The sequence below is a fragment of the Amblyraja radiata genome, chromosome 4 (genome assembly GCF_010909765.2).
Source record: "Amblyraja radiata isolate CabotCenter1 chromosome 4, sAmbRad1.1.pri, whole genome shotgun sequence".
NCBI lineage: Eukaryota > Metazoa > Chordata > Chondrichthyes > Rajiformes > Rajidae > Amblyraja > Amblyraja radiata.
In genome coordinates, this window is record NC_045959.1 from 80,303,008 (window position 1) to 80,320,512 (window position 17,505).

Sequence of the window (17,505 nt, forward strand, 5' to 3'; positions counted from 1 at the left end):
GCGCCTCTCCAGGAGTTCGGTCTACCACACCGGCGGTTCGACCACCTCCACGTGGGCATTGTGGGGCCTCTCCCGCCGTCCCGGGGCATCACCCACCTCCTCACGATGGTGGACCACTTCACGTGGTGGCCAAAAGCCATACCGCTGGCCAATACTTCGACAGCTACGTGCGCTCGTGCGTTGTCCGCGCACTGGATTGCTCGCTTTCGGGGTGCTGGTGGACATCTCCTCGGACCGGGGGGACCTCTGAGCTGTGGACGGCCATGGCTCACCTGTTGGGTGTGCGGTTGCACCACACCACGGCCTATCACTCACAGGCAAACAGCCTGGTGGAGAGGTTCCACTGGCAGCTCAAGGCAGCGCTGAAGGCGCGACTCTCCGGCCTGGACTGGATGGACGAGTTGCCGTGGGTCTTGCTGGGCATCCAAACTGCTCCTAAGGAGGACTTGGCCTCATCTTCAGCGGAGCTCGTTTACGGGTCGCCACTCACGGTGCCCGGGGAGTTTGTGCCGTCGGCGCCCGACGCAACAGGGACTGCCCTCATCCACCCTACAGCGCCCGTGTCGATGTCGCACCATGCACTGCTCGCACGTGCCATCAGCCCTCCGGGACTGCCCCTATGTTTTCCTGCGCCGTCACGCCCACCAGATGCCGCTCCAGAGGCCTGTTCCGGGTGCTGGAGCACGTACAGACGACCTTTGTGTTGGACATGGGGGTCGGCTGGAGGCAGTGTCGATTGACTGGTTAAAGCCGGCACATTTGGACATTGGCCAGCCGGTGCTGGTTGCCCAGCCTCGGCCGTGAGGTCGCCCCCCCCCCCCCCTTCACAGCTCCCTCTGCCTGTCCCTCCACCTGTGCCTCGTTATGCAGTCCGGTCGAGTTGTAGTGCTTTTGTACCTCCTGTTCTGGGGGGGGGGGGGGGGGGGGGGGGTGCTGTGGCGGCTCCCAAGGGTCGGGCCATTCCACTATCAAACCCCTCGGCACGAGAATGAACTAGTCCGTGGGCGGCCCTTAGCTATAGGGATAAAGGGCAGGGATTTAGGCGCGATCTCTCTGTTACAGACCCGACTGGACAAGAGAACAACACCAAAATAAAAGTCCTCCCTAAATACCTGGCTCCTCGCCTTCATTTCTGGCTTATCGCCGCGCCACAAGCTAAATCTATTTCATTGAAAGATACAGCTCGGAAACAGGCCTTACCTATTGACGATAAGCCGATCATCAATCACCTGTTCATACTAGTTGTACATTTGTCCACTTTCGCATCTACTCCCGATACACTAGGAGCAATTTACAGAAGCCAATTAACCAAGAAACCACCCATCTTGAGGATGTGAGAAGAAACCGGAGCACCTAGAGGATACCTACACAGTCACAGGGAGTACCTGCAAACTCCACACTGACACCACCCCAGGTTAGAAGCAAAGACAGGTCTCTGGCACAGTGAAACATCAGCTCTATCAGCTGTGCCACTGTGCAGCCATTCATTCATTTTAGAATATTATCCACTCGAGTTGTTTTTTAGCTATTTCTCAGTCTCAATTACATCTTGTTGCCACTCCAATTACGTATTCTGAGATGATTAATTGGGTCATTATGGGAACCACAGACTCTTCCACAGATAGGGTGGAAGATGGTGGGTTATTTGTGTAGTGCCAAATGGTCATCTCTTACCTTATCGGAGTTCAGACTAGAGTATCTGTTTCGGGACTTTGTAGTCAGACATGCAAACAATGTGGCCTGTCCAACGGAGCTGACTGAGTGTAACTAGTGGGGACAGTGGTCTGGAAAAAAAAATGCATAAGTTGGTTTACTTATCCCTCCAATTAATATGGAGGATTCTGCAGAGACAGCATTGGTAATATCTTTCCAATGCCCTGTAGTATCTGCTGAAGATTCACCAAGCATCAGAGCCATACAAGAAGATACGGATCACTGCCACTCCAATATAGACCAGGCACTCATTTCCTCAAGGCCTCCAGCTGTGCTGACCATCAAAGATGTTGTATTTCATCATTAACATCCGTTTCACTGACAAATAGCCATTTTCCATATCTGACTGTTACAAGGCAGGTTATGAAAATACATTTATCTTTTGTTTGATCATGTTGAGTGCATGGCCCATCCCTCCAGACAAATTGACAATTCCTTAGAGCTCAGCCTCTTTGGCTAGAAACATTATCCACAACATAGCACAGAACTGCTTTCTAGATCGGTGTATTTTTAATCTAATAAAAGCATTGACTCTAGTTTGTAGCACTGCGATGAAAAACAAACCCGCGTGATCTTTTATTTGTGACTTGCTATAAAATTGTAATCACACGGCATGATGAGAACTTAGCTAAGGGTTAAAGAATTGTGCAGTTAATATGCAAACCATAGACGCACTGATGGTTCTTTTAGCCGCGATAAGGATCTTTGGTTTTGTAATTACTCAAGGAGATTTTGCAAAACCAAGAGGAGATGCAAATGTGTCTTTGTTGAACTACATTTGTTTATGCAGTGACTGTTGGTTCATTTAGTTGAGAGTAATGAATTTTGCTGACAAGGACAATGCTGCCTGTCTGTTTGTATTGCTGTGATCATGCAAATTCCACCTCCCTGTTCTGGTTTTCTCCCATTTCACAAAAACATGATGCCTAGTGAGTTCTGGTCAAACTCAAGTCTCTGGAGCCATGAAGCATAAGCACCACCTAGTAAAGATCCTATCCCTCTGCACAAGGCCGTTCCCTGAAGGAATTTGTCCACCTGCACCACAATACTCGTATGTCTGGTTCAAATTCTTCATCAACATTCTTCAACTCTTCATTTTCTCCAAGTCAAAAACGTGACTATGATAAATTGCATGGACCCAAATTATACCCGCCACTTTGTAGGATACGTGAAAGTCTTTTTCTGTTACAGTGATAATACATTGGTGCCACTTCCTGCATTTGTAGATTCAATAATTTCATGCCCCTTTGTTACTAATCTCCACCGCGCTCTCAATTTTACACAGTCTATATCTAATTCTTCTTTTCATTTTCTTGACATCTTCATCTCAGGCTAGGGTTTTAGCTTCCAATGCCAGACTTCCACAGTTATATTGACCACCAAACCCAAAATGTCAACACAAGAGACTGCAGATAATAATAATAATAATAATCTTTATTGTCATTGTACAAGACAACGACATTTTGTTGGAGCAGTCCTCCAGCTGCACAGGAATATGAGTATAAAAATACGTTTAAAAAAGAACTATTAAAAAATTAGACTATAAACATATAGGAGTATGGGCGGAGACCACCAGCATCACCCTGAACTGGTGATGGTGTGAGAGAGAGGGGGGGGGGGGGCAATCAGTGTGGGATGGGGGGGGGGGGGGGGGGGGGGATGGTGTTAAAGGCAGAGCTATAATCTATGAATAGCATCCGCACATAACTGTCCCGCTGGTCAGGGTGTGTCAGGATGGAGTGGAGAGCCAGTGAAGATGTTGAAATCATGAGCAAAAAGAAAACTGCTGGTGGGATTCATTGGGTCAGGCAGCATCCATGGCGTGAAATTGAAGACGATGATTTAGTACTGTGCAAAGCAAAGATAAGTTTAAAAGGTGCAGGAATAAAATTTTAAAATTAGCATGACATAGAAGTTGCATGAAAAAAATAAGCAGGAAAAAACAAAAACACTCAGATGTTTTATAAACATAACAAAGAAATCAAAATAAGGGTGGGGCCTTTTAGATCAAAATAATAACCCAAGGATGGAGGCAGAAGATGCATATGATTTTGAACAAATATTCTGAATCCATTTTCATGGCAGACACTTTTGTTACAAAGAACAGGTAATACTCAAAGGGTAACTATCAAAACATTACACATTAAGCAATATGACCTCTATAAAAGTGGATAAATGCCAGGTCTGAACATACATCCCAGATCCATTAAAAGGAAACTAATGGAGCCTCTGACAATTTACTAAAGTCTCTTCAGCTACAGGTGTCGTGCTAAGGATCTAAAATATTGCACATGTTTAGAACATAAATTCATACATTAATGACATTGTTCATTCAGCCTAACATTGCAATAGGTAAATTTTTATTTTATTTTTTTAAACTGGACAACAATACCAGTCAACATTTAGTGGCACAGGTTAATCAAGGTCAATTAGTAAGGACTTGTTAACACAAGATAAACAACTGAATTTTTTTGTGGTGGTACCAATCTGTGCACATCTGACATAGACTACTTGGATTTTAATAAGGTAATTGACTAAGAGCCGACAGGATCCAGACACAAATGTCAAAAATATAAAATGCTGGAAAATAGCAAACCAAGTAACAACTATGGAAAGATAAATAATCAATGTTTCAGGGACTTGGGGAAAGTGATAAACTGTGTTCTAAACTAGCTCACTGGGCAGAAAAGGATAGAAATCAATAGTGGTCTTCACATCTGGAAGGCATTGGTTCAATCACTTGCTAATAGTGGAATATATTAAGATTTTGATGCAAATGAAGGTACATGATTAAACAGCTTGCATATAACATACTGCAGTCCTTTACAGCTGAGCATACATCATGCATGTTTACATATCATTTCCATATACCTGCCAATATCCTGGAACATTTACTCTGCATCTTCTATGATGTTATCATCGTATAGGGATAATGTAACATGAATGCAACATGCAGTACCAGTTTTGGAGTAAAATACAAGAAACGCTGCTCTTATATGTTATACTTTTATCTTTGCAAGTTTTCTACCTTGTTACTATTTCTACCATCTTATCTTTCTGTCATTTTACCTTCAGGGATCTGTAGACATGGCACCCAATCCATATTGCCAGCATGAGTTAAGCAAGGAAGAAAACTACAAACTTGAAGATCGATTTGGTGGACATCTAAAACAACAAATGGAAATGAATCCAAAGTCATCACACATTTGGTGAAGACAAAACAAAGGGAATACACAATAAGTAGCAGAAAACAAATTTAGTTGAATCTACTTACAAGGATCCCTGAAGGTAGCAGGACAGGAAGATGCATATTTGCCAAGTGAAAAATATGAGCAGAGGATCATATCGAGTGACTAGTGTATACTACTGCACTAGAAAACTCGAGTCACCCTATAACTATGGTACTACATAACATTATTTCAATCATATAGCAGAATTTGACCAGAACATTGGTACGTCTGTTTTTATGTTTGTGGAAATCATCAGTGAACATGCACATCTTCTCAGTAGTAAAGGTCTGCAGCACACTAAACTTCTTTAGATTGGTGGAAATATGAAAAACGATGACAAATAGTTTTAATCAGGCTAATGCTTAGAAAGTCAGTGGGAGAATAGTTTGGAGATAGTGACCATACCTCTACTCTTCAAGATAATTATGGAAATGGACTTTGATGACCAGAAATTTAAAGTTCCAAATGTTTCCCATTCCAATATCATAGGAGAGAAACTCACAATAAAAGACTAGGAACAGCTACTTGCAAGTAAGTCTGCATCCAACAATGGAAGTAATTCAAAAGGAGAAATTATAAGAGTTCAAAGCCAAGAACTTCAGGAGGTGTGATAAAAGAGAAAATGTTGGTGTCAAGGTAGGGCTGGATAAAAGAAAAATGAGGAAGCATACAGCAAATGGAGAGAGGTTCATCAGGAGTGCTCAAGAAGGAAACTAGGATGGCAAAGAGGGAGCACAAAAGATGACTAACAAAGAAGATAAAATAAAGTGTTTGGGAATTTAGTTGTAGTATTTTAAGGACACAAGGGTAATCGCGGAAATAATGGGGTCATTATGAACCAAAATGGAATAAGAAGTAGATGTTAAAGTTTTATTTTTTATTTATATATATATATATTTTTTTTTTAATATTTTATTTATTAGAAGTGAGTACAATGCATTGGTACAAAAACGATGTTAACATATTACATTCTCTGTACAACTTCCCTTTTTTTTTTTTTTAATAGAGAGAAGTGAGAAAGGAGAGAAGAAAAAGAGGTTGTGAAAAGTGAATAGATTAGTGAGCGTTGGTGAAAAACCAATAAAGAAAAAGTGAAAGAGAAGGAATAAGTGAAGAAGGAAAGCAGGAGGGAGATTATTCCATAGCCACAGTGAGATGATTTTTCTTAAATATTCTAAATCATCTTTCACCCATACCTGAAACTGTTGGTTTTCATGATACTATGTCACCACATGAATCCAAGAAATCAATAAATGGGGACCAACACCTTAAGAATAATCTTTTATGATGAAATTTTGGTTGTTGTTTTTTTTGTTTTTTTTGATTTTGGCTTGACTGGTTACAATTTATTTATTTATTTATTTATTTTTTCCTCTATGTAGGTTAAGATTTTTGGCTATATTAAGGGGAAATGGCATGATATTGTCTAGGACAGCTTAATTTGGGGGGCTGAGCTCAATGTACAATTCCAACGGCGGAAGTCAATAATATTCGGACCACCTTAGGTGGCAATGAGAATTTAAGGTGTCCCATTTTTGATACCTTAAAATCACTCTTTTTTTTAAATTATAATTCACTGTTATATGGTTTACTTAATAATAGTATTCTGTTTTTTCTATGTATTTTTCAACTCACTTCTTTCTTCTTCCTATGGAGGTTCAATAGACGGAGGAGATGTAAAATAACGTTAATAGGGGACGGTTACCCCACACCCAAAACCTCAAGGTATTTAACCACACCACATGAATTAAAACTAGCAAAACTAATTAAGAATGCAAGACATTAGGGGAAAAAGGAATGGAGGAATTACATTTTGTAGTTGGAACATTAGGGTTGCGAACGATCCAATTAAAAGGGGTAAGATTATGGCTCAATTAAAATCTATAAAGGTGGATATTGCGTTTTTACAAGAAACGCATGTGAAATTACAAACACAGATGAGACTAAAAGCAAATTGGATAGGCCAAACTTATTATTCGTCATTTACTTCTAAAGCTAGAGGTACGGCTATTATTATTCGGAAAGGTATACCATTTATATCAAAGAACACTATATCTGATAAGGAAGGAAGGTACACTATAGTGGCAGGAGAAATCTATTCTACACCACTGACTCTGATAAATATTTATGCACCAAATTTTGATAACCCACAATGTTTTAAGAAAATCACGGATATAATAGATGAGTATAATTACCAAAATGTAATATTAGGGGGGGATTTTAATTGTGTTATAGATACATATTTAGATAAATCAATAAAAGTAAGGAAGAGTAAGGTTAAATCTAAAACTAGTGAATTTTTAAACATATATATAAAAAACACTAATATAACAGACGTATGGAGAATAGTCAACCCTACGGGAAGGGAATACTCATTTTACTCAGCGGTACATAAAACTTATTCGAGAATTGATTATTTTTTAGTGGACACAAAATTAATTCCTTATACGATTAACCCTAAATATCACAATAGTATTATTTCTGATCACTCACCATTGACCTTTACTTTAAAACTAGAGGGAACGCCAGGTATAAAATCGTTTTGGCGTTTTAAAACACAGTTAATTAATAATCCACAAGGTTATGAGTATTTAAAACAACAAATGAAATTCTTTTTTGATACAAATGAGACACCAGGCATTTCACCATCTTTTTTATGGGAAACTTTTAAGGCATTTATACGTGGAGTTATAATCTCATATCAAAGTTACCAAAATAAAAAGAAATCCATAGAACAAGAGACTTTAGAAAAATAAATTAAAATATTAGAATTAGATAACGCAAAAGACCCAACTATAGATAAACATAATAAGATCACATTATTGAAATTTAAACTTAATCGAATATTATCAGCAAGAGTAATAAGATTATTTCAGATCACAAAACAGGCACAGTTTGAATTTGGTGATAAACCACATAAACTTCTGGCTAGACAATTGAAGAAACAGGAGAAGGAAAAGACGATTACTAAAATCAAATCAGAGAATGGGAAACTATTAATGTTACCCCAGGATATTAATAAAAGGTTTGCCCAATTTTATCAAAACTTGTATACGTCTAAAACGAAAATAGAAGACAATATAATTGTAGATTTTTTAGATAATTGTAATCTGCCAAAATTGGATATTTTGGAACAAGAGGAATTAGGAGCACAGATCACAAGGGAAGAAATAAGTGAAACAATAAAAGAGCTGAAAAATTAGAAAACGCCAGGACCAGATGGTTTTAATAATGAATTCTATAAAGGTTTCCAGGAGTTAATGGTACCACGGTTATTTAAGTTATATAAATATGCCTTTACCGAAAATAAATTACCAGAAACATTAGCCGAATCCACAATTACGTTAATACCTAAAAAAGATAAGGACTTGGAAGAACCGGGCTCATATAGAGCCATATCACTCCTAAATACAGATCAGAAAATTTCAGCGAGAACTTTAGCAAGAAGATTGAGTAAATATATTAATAAATTGATAAATCCGGACCAAACGGGGTTTATACCTAAAAGACAATCATCTAACAATTTGAGACGCCTTTTTAATATAATGTATTCATACAAAACGGAAAAGGAAGACTTGTCAGTTATATCTCTGGATGCAGAGAAAGCATTTGATCAGGTAGGATGGCAGTATTTATACAAAGTACTCCAAAAATTTAATATGGGAGAGAATTTTATCAGATGGGTTAAATTACTATATGATAAACCAATGGCAAGAATACTAACTAATAATATATTATCTTCAAAATTTCAATTATCGAGGGGCAATAGGCAGGGCTGTGTTTTATCACCCCTGCTATTTGCACTTATGATAGAGCCGCTTGCTGAAAAGATAAGGCATCCGGATATTCAGGGATATAATACTAAGGATACTATTAATAAAATATCACTATATGCAGATGATATACTTTTATATATTACAAACTCCCAAACGAGCATCCCGAATCTATTAAATCTAATAGAGGAATTTGGCTCTTTCTCCGGTTATAGAATTGGAATAAAAGTGAAATTATGTCATTAAAACCCCAGAAAGCGAATCACCTATTAAAATTTCCATTTAAAATCGCAACGGAAAAATTTAAGTATTTGGGTATTCAAGTTACTAGAAGATATAAATCATTATTTAATGCTAATTTTATACCATTATTAAATACATTTGATTCACTGATTAAATTCACTGGAGAACGCTCCCACTGTCACTAATCGGCAGAATAAACGCTATAAAAATGATAGCGCTACCACAAATAATATATTTATTCCAATCTATACCGATATATATACCAAAACACTTTAAAAAAAAAATTTAGACTCGAATATTTTTAATTTTATTTGGGATTATAAAGCACATAGAATTAAAAGAAATCACTTGTGCAAACCCAAAGAGGTGGGGGGGGGTTTGCATTACCTAATTTTCTATACTATTATTGGGCAGTACATATTAAAAATATAATTTATTGGTTGGACAGTTCTGCTCAACAGTTGGAATAGATAAGAATGGAGAAAGAGGATTGCGGCCTCTACGATCTAGGAGCGATCATTTTTTCCCCAATAAAGCTGAATAATATGTTATATAAGAAGAATCCAATTATACAAAATACAATACGAATCTGGAAACAAGTAAAATTAACTTTAAAATTAAGAAATTTATCAGTGTTAACACCAATAGTGAATAACCCAGTATTTAAACTATCTGGTATGGATAAAACATATAAACAATGGGGAAAAGTGGGAATTAAAAAGGTAGGTGATTTGTATGAATTGGGAAATTTATTATCATTTCAACAACTAAAATCAAAATTTAAATTGAATAACAATCAATATTTTAAATACCTACAGGTATGTGACTTTATGAAGAAATATATACCAAGATTCCAAAGTATAATTTTAGACCCACTGGAAGAAGTAATGAATATGAATGCGGAGTCAACAAAATTAATATCATACTTGTATAACAGTATTTTAAATATAGAATTACCATCAACAGAAGCAATTAGAGAAGACTGGGAAAAAGAATTAATGATAAAAATCTCAAAAGAAACATGGGAAAAATATTTGATACATATACATAAATGTTCGATCAATGCTAGACATAACTAAATTCAATTTAAAATATTACATAGATTATATTATTCCAAAACTAGGTTGAATAAATTTTATCCAAATATTTCTCCCATTTGCGATAAATGTCTTTCTCAAAAGGCCAATATTACGCACTCATTTGTCTCTTGTTCAAAACTTTATAAATTTTGGTGTGATATATTTGATATATTCTCAAAGCTATTTAAGACAAAAATGGAACCTAACACTGAAATGATTATATTTGGAGTAAGTGGAGATAGGAACAAATTAAATACACACCAAAACTCATTTTTCAATTATGGGTTAATAACAGCAAAAAAACTTATACTTAAATTTTGGGAAAATGCTAATATACCAACATTTAAAATGTGGATCAGTAATATGCTGGACACAGCACATTTGGAAGAAATGAGACTCCTCCTAATAGACAAACAAGACCTATTCTTAAGGAGTAGATGTTAAAGTTAAAGAACATTCTGGTCAATAAATTCAAGGAGTTGACAAATTACCATTAAAAAAAGGTTTAGTTTCGAGATACATCGTGGAAACAGGCCCTTGGGCAAGCAAGTCCGCACCGACCAATGATCCCCACACATTAACACTACCCTACACACACGTGGGACAATTTACACTTATACCAAGCCAATTAACCTACAAACCTGTAGGTCTTTGGAGTGTGGTAGGAAACCGAAGATCACGGCGAAAACCCACGCAATCATGGAGAGAACATTCAAACTCCAGACAGAAAGGACCCGCAGTCGGGATCGAACCTGGGACTCTGGTGGGGCAAGGTAGCAACTCTACTGCTGTGCCACCATGCCGCCCTAGGGTATCCTAAGGCGCCCAGGTATCTTACTTAATAGGCCAGTCCCTTCAGCAGTTTACTTTTTGCTCAAGATTCCAGCATCTGTTGTCATAAGGTCATAAGTGATTGGAGTGAAATTAGGTCATTCGGCCCATCATGTCTACAACGCCATTCAATCATGGCTAATCTATCTCTCCCTCCTAACCCAATTCTCCTGCCTTCTCCCCATAACCTCTGACACCTCTACTAATCAAGAATCTATCTCTGCCTTAAAAATATTCACTGACATGGCTTCCACAGCCTTCTGTGGCAAAGAATTCCAGATTCACCACCCTCTCGCTAAATAAATTTCTCCTCACCTCCTTCCTAAAGGAACATCCTTTAATTCTGAGGCTATGACCTCTAGTCCTAGACTCTCCCACTCGTGGAAACATCCTCTCCACATCCACTCTATCCAAGCCTTTCACTATTCTGCATGTTTCAATGAGGTCCCCTGTCATTCTTCTAAACTCCAGCGAGTACAAGCCCAGTGCAGGCAGACACTCATTTTGTAAAACTCCTCTGGACCCTCTCTAGATCTAGCACATTCTTCCTCAGATATGGTGTCCAAAATTGCTCATAATATTCCAAATGCGGCCTCACCTGCACTGTATAGAGCCTCAACATTACATCCCTGATTTTGTATGCAGGCCCTCTTAAAATAAATGCTAGCATGTTTACATTGAGTTTGCTTTCTTTACAACCGAATCCTGCACCAGCACTCCCAAGTCCCTTTGCATCTAAGATGTCTGGATTCTCTCTCCATTTAGAAAATAATAATCTACGCCATTATTCCTACGACCAAAATGTATGACTCCACACTTTGCTATGCTATATTCCATCTGCCACATCTCTGCCCACTCTCCTAACCTGTCCAAGTCCTTCTGCAGAACCCCTGCTTTCTCTACACGACCTGCCCCTCGATATTTTCGTATCATCCACAACCTTGGCGACAAAGCCTTCTAACCCCTCGTCCAAATCATTAATATACAACGTGAAGAGTAGTGGCCCGAGCACAGATCCCCGTGGAACTCCGCTAGTCACTGGCAGCCAACCAGAATAAGCCCCCTTTATTGCCACTCTTTGTCTTCTGCCATCCAGCCAACGTGCTATTTATGCTAGTATCTGCCCATTGACACCGTGGGCTCTCAGCTTCCTTCGTAGCCTCACGTGTGGCACCTTATTAAAGACTTTCTGAAAATCTAAGTAAACAACATCTACTGACTCTCTCCTTTATCTGTCATGCTATTTACTTCTTCAAAGCATTCCAGCAATTTGTCAAGCAAGACCTCCCGTTCACAAAGCCATGCTGACTTTGGCCTGTTGTCTCTTTCGGAAGCCTCAGCAAGCTCAAAGTAGATTAACCCCCTTCTCCCGCAGTGCCTAATGTGATGCATCTCAGGCTGCATATGCAGGCAAGAGTGATTACTGACGCGTTGACAGACCTTTGTTTTGTATTGTATTATTTATTATGAATTTAAAAAACAAAATCTTTTTCACTGAGCACTTAAAGTGTGAAATAACTGCATGACAGCAAATGTGGTTTGATTTGATTTGATTCAATTTTATTGTCATTATCTTCAACTAAGAGACAACGAAATGCTATTTCCCATAGTCATACGAATAAAAACAAAACAAAAACACAGAACACAATAGTCCACAACACAAACATCCCCACAGCGGCACCAACGTTCCCCACTGTGAGGGAAGGCACCAAAGTCCAGTCAACCTCCTCATTAATGTTTCCCGATGTTCACCCGTGGCCTCCCAAGCCCACCAAAGTCGCCGCTACGGGCAGCCCGATGCTCAGGCCCTCTCGCTGGGAACGATGGAACCCCGACGTCGGGCGGAAGAACATCCTCAGCGGCCTGGACCTCTGATTTGGCCACCTCCCACCGGAGTCCGTGGCTCCCGAAGTCCACAGGCCAAGCTGGGCGGAGATTCAACGCTGGCGGCCCCTGGCAAAGGTCCCAGGACTCCGTGATGTTGGTCAGCGCCACCCGCGTTGGGAGCACCACGAACCACACATGGATGGCAAGTCCTATAAGTTAACACCCATGAAATCCAAGACATGTTGACAACTTGGATCCAAAATTAGCTTGCTAATAAGAAGCAGAGGGTAATGGTTAAGTGTTGATATGTGGTTAGAGATCTGTGACCAATGTTGTACCACAGGGATCCATCCTGGGGCCCCTAATGGTTTCGTACATTAACAATTTGGGTGTGAATGTAGTAAGTATGAAACAAGATCACTGATTACACCAAATGCTGTTGTTGTTGGTGGCCCTGGTGGCCTTAGGCTACCAGACAATATTGATAACCTGTTAAAGTGATCAATGACAAATGTAATTTAATCCAACTAAATGCGTTTGATGGCACTGAGGGCCTGTACTCGCTGGAGATTAGAAGAATGAGGGAGAATAAGAATAAGGTCCCAAATAGTGAAAGGCTTGGTTAGAGTGAATGTGGAGAGGTTGTTTCCACTCGTGGGAGAGCCTAGTCGTAGCCTCAGAATTAAAGGATGTTCCTTTAGGAAGATGAGGAGGGATTTCTTTAGTCAGAGGGTGGTGAATCTGTGGAATTGTTTGCCACAGAAGGCTGTTGAGGTTAAGTCAATTAATATTTTTAAGGCAGAGGTAGATAGATTCTTGATTAATAAGGGTGTCAGGGTTATGGGAAGAAGGCAGGAGAATGGGGTTAGGAGGGAGAGATAGATCAGCCATGATTGAATGGCTGAGCAGACTTGATGGGCCTAATGACCTAATTCTGCTCCTATCACTTATGACCTATTTTGAAGGACACGCACAAGGAATGGTTGGAATCTAGGTTATTGAACAACAGAGGACTTTAATATACAAGTTCAAGGATCCCCAAATGGGCAACACAGGTAGATAAGGTGGAGAAGAAAGCAGAGGATACTTGCCTTCCTTAGCCCAGGTATGGAATAAGAACAGACAGGTTATGGTACAATTTTATTAAATATCGGATACGCTACAGCTGGTGCACTCCAAGCAGTTTTTATCACCGGACAAAATGACTAAATCCGGACAAAATGACAAGAGTGCATTTGAAATCCCCCCTGGAAGTCCCCCCGAAAATGTGGTGTAGAGGCCTGGTGAGGCGGCCGATCTCAACCTCATCGTGACTTCTGCAGCGATCAGCGGGTCGAATATGCACCCTGCGGTCGGGGGTCTGCGTTCCCCACCCCCACCCACATGGCTGTGACCTCCGTTGGTCCTGCAAAACATATAAATCCAGCAAGGGTCTGGAATCAAGGATGCCAGAAAATCAATGGTGAACCTGTTCAGCGTGTGTGCTTTTGTTTTGGATGTATCTTCGACTCCAAAACTAATTAAGTGCACAAAATAATAAAAGACATAACAAAGTGGTAAAGTATTTTATAAATCCACGAGACCAAAAAAAAATGTTTTACAACGATCTCATAGCAATGCAAGTATTAGTATTTGGCTTCGGTTTTACACAAATGAAAGTTAACACATGGTTTGATCCAAATCACAGTTTCTGCAGTATGTTCCCTCTTCAAAGACCCAATCACAGCTCCATGGGTCGCAGTCTTGCACCAACACACCTCCCCAAATGGACCGACGGAATATTTAGCAGTTGCTGACAATCGCAACCCATAATCACACCATCAAATCGAGTTTCAGAAGAGATTACCAGATTCATAAGCGTCTCACTGCAGAATCCATTAAGGACATCCTTTTGGATGCACTGGTATTTTATGGCCCACATTATGTCATAGCACAAAATTTACAACGGATTAACAACATTGGCCCTTAATTAGGTGCAATTAATATTTGAACACATTATTGCTATACCAACTACACATGATTAACCAGGTGCAAGTCACTGAATAAACACCCACTTCTACCCAAACTACACAGAATGCTGCAATGGCAAAATGCTATGTTATTAGGTTTGTTACTTTCAAATAGGACAATAATGATAGTGGACACCCAAGTCCTACTGCATACAAAATAGATTTAAAAATATTGAATACAATTCCAGCTCCAAACACCACACTTTTTCTGCAAGACTTGAAGAGCAGTCATACTTCAAATGCTAAGTATCAAATATCAGGCAAAAGTTATTCTCCAACAAAATAATGTACAACATGCTTTCTTTACGTTAAACTCTAATCAGAAATTGAACAAAATAGATCACTAAGATATTGTGGCTATAAGAGTGGGTCGGAGGCTGGATATTTTGTGGTGAATGAATCCTATGTCGTTTTACCATCTATTACTAAGGAGAAAGGATGACAGAGAACTCCCCTCAACTCACTTGGTTCAATACAAATGCAACAGCACAAAAGCAATCTCAACTTCATTCAGCACAAAATATTATCTCCATCACTGCCATATCTTGACTACTGTTTACTATCAACAAGACACTCTGCATCAACTCATTAAACTCCTTGACAGCACTTCCAAAACCACAATTTACATTGCTTACAAGGATATGTGCATGTTTGATATAACATTAACTCCATTTAATTCACACATCATTGTGATTTGAGACGTTTATCTCAACGCCTTCACTGTTGTTGATTCAAAGGTCACCGTTTTAATATAAAGTGCTGTGGGCCAAATTACAACACTTCAAACAACAAGCCTATTACCTCTTCAGAGCCAACCAGAAATGGGCAATTGATGTGAGCTTTGTCAGTAGCAACAATACTTTTATAGCTTCATTGCATCTTCCACGGTGGAATATCCTGTATGAATGCCCAACATTTCAGGATACCAAGAATATCTCATGGCTCCAGATTCAAAACTTGCTCTACAATGTTAACTAGCCAGGGGTCAATGCGCCAATTAAAGAACTGGCGTCAATGAAATTGACAATCTTTTAAATTTGTTCGCAATCATGCGAGTGGAGGTTAGGCTGGATGATGATTCACATAAAAATCAACATTTACACATATTAATGCCTTGTAATTATATTCTCAAATTGGGCGCGAGTCGAACAAAAACAATTAATTTGTTTCCATTTGATCAGATTTACGACTGCAGCAGTGGTCGTGAATATAAATTATGCGTACCTATAACCGAGGACTTCTCACGAATACAACAAAGATGAGTAAATCTGAAAAGGGGTGAATTCCTGTAAATTTTGGAGACATGAGGAGTTGAACAAGTGAACAACTTTACTTGGGGAGAGACGGCGCTGGGCACAAGTTGAGGGAGGTCTCCTCTTACCTGTGACAGGAGTCTCGGGTTGGCGCAGCCGAAAAGGGACGAGCTGGAGCTGAAGCTGATGGCCCCTCGGCGGCTCAGGACGTGCTTGGGTACCGGCCTGTCGAGAGGCAGCACCGGTAACTGGTACTGATAACATACTGCCATTGAACCGGGAACGGAACGGCTTCTCGGAACACACGGACGCTGGGGGAAACAAAGTAGAAAGAATGGGGTTAATAAAGGGGAAAGGGCTGAGGCATTTGACATGAGAGGGGGCGACTCGAGGAAGCCGGGTCGGACCGGGTCCGGGTGGGCAGCGGCCACCGAGTCGACTGCACACACACACACCTCGTTCACTCCTCCAGCAACCGCTTGCCTTCGCGCTGATACAGCTTCAGGTATCTCGCTTTCCCAGCGAACTCGAGTCCGCGTCAATCTCGGTCACCGACACCTGGACGCAGCCGCTTCCTCCCAGTCCCATCATGGGTGCGCTGCCTCCTGATGGGGTGTTTTCTTCTCTCTCTCTCTCTTCTCTCCTGTTGCGGAATCTCCCTCCTGCTCGGATGCCGGCGGCGCCTATCTGAGAAAGCCCATGGGCGACAGGGCCAGGCACGGCCTACACATCAAGGCCTTCCCCTTTCTTCTTTTTTCTCTTTTCCTCTTTAGAACAACGCTTCCTCATTTCTCGCCGCCTCTTTCAAAACACTTCATCTCCGGCCTGAGAAGGACGGAGCTGAAGTACACGGGCCCGCGACCGGCGGTTGCTCGGTGACCTGAGCTTCGTCCTGGAGCCGCGCTCAGCACGGCCGCCCCGACCCACCGACTGCCTCGGCGCGATGTAATGCAGCAAAACCGTTCTGCATCTGCTGCTGCTGCTGCTGAATCTCTCCACCGCCTCTACCAAGAAAGATCACTGAACAATGCAAGCAGAGTAATTGTGCCGCTGCTTTAACCTGCGCAAGGAGAACTCGACAAATATTCTTTTTGCCTAAGTGATTTTATTTGTTTTCAGAAACCAACCACCTGCCATGTGTGGTTGCTTTCTTGAAAACAAGAAATGAAACAAACCAATTACAAATAGGAAATGTTTTCATCATTTTTTCTTATTGGCACATTTATGGTTTTAAAAATGTCATCTGACAGTCGATTGGATAAACTGGAGAGTACAGCCCTCCCTGAGGTTTTCACGTTACCGGAGAACCTGTACTCGAAAGCGTACAGAGCAGATAGGGTATTCCTGCAATCTGGGTTTGCCCTTTGGTTGATGAACACTAATGTAGGTAACCACCTCCTTGTGACTCATCTATCTATTATATATTAAGAGTCTGTGGCTACCGCCGTCCGTCCGGCTGCCTTTCTGCCTTTTGATTCGTTCCATCGTGTGATATCCAATGCCCAATGTTCACATATGTCCAATCGGAATGGATTCATTTACATATG

The 17,505-nt window shown here is 40.4% G+C and overlaps 1 protein-coding gene across 5 annotated transcripts in view; it reads right to left on the reverse strand.

The window, feature by feature from the left end:
• Positions 1-17,280, reverse strand: part of pde7a (phosphodiesterase 7A) — a 115,388-nt gene extending 98,108 nt beyond the window's left edge. For 2 of the 5 annotated variants that reach the window (XM_033019808.1, XM_033019807.1), the window contains exons 1-2: positions 16,414-17,280; positions 16,087-16,269 (exon numbers count right to left, since the gene is read on the reverse strand). In XM_033019808.1, the coding sequence (XP_032875699.1) occupies positions 16,087-16,230 (144 nt within the window). In that variant the 5' untranslated portion in view covers positions 16,231-16,269; positions 16,414-17,280. Of the gene's footprint in view, positions 1-16,086; positions 16,373-16,404 lie in introns of all 5 variants that reach the window. The other 3 variants (XM_033019805.1, XM_033019804.1, XM_033019806.1) reach the window with 2 other exon arrangements.
• Positions 17,281-17,505: the final 225 nt, after the last annotated feature.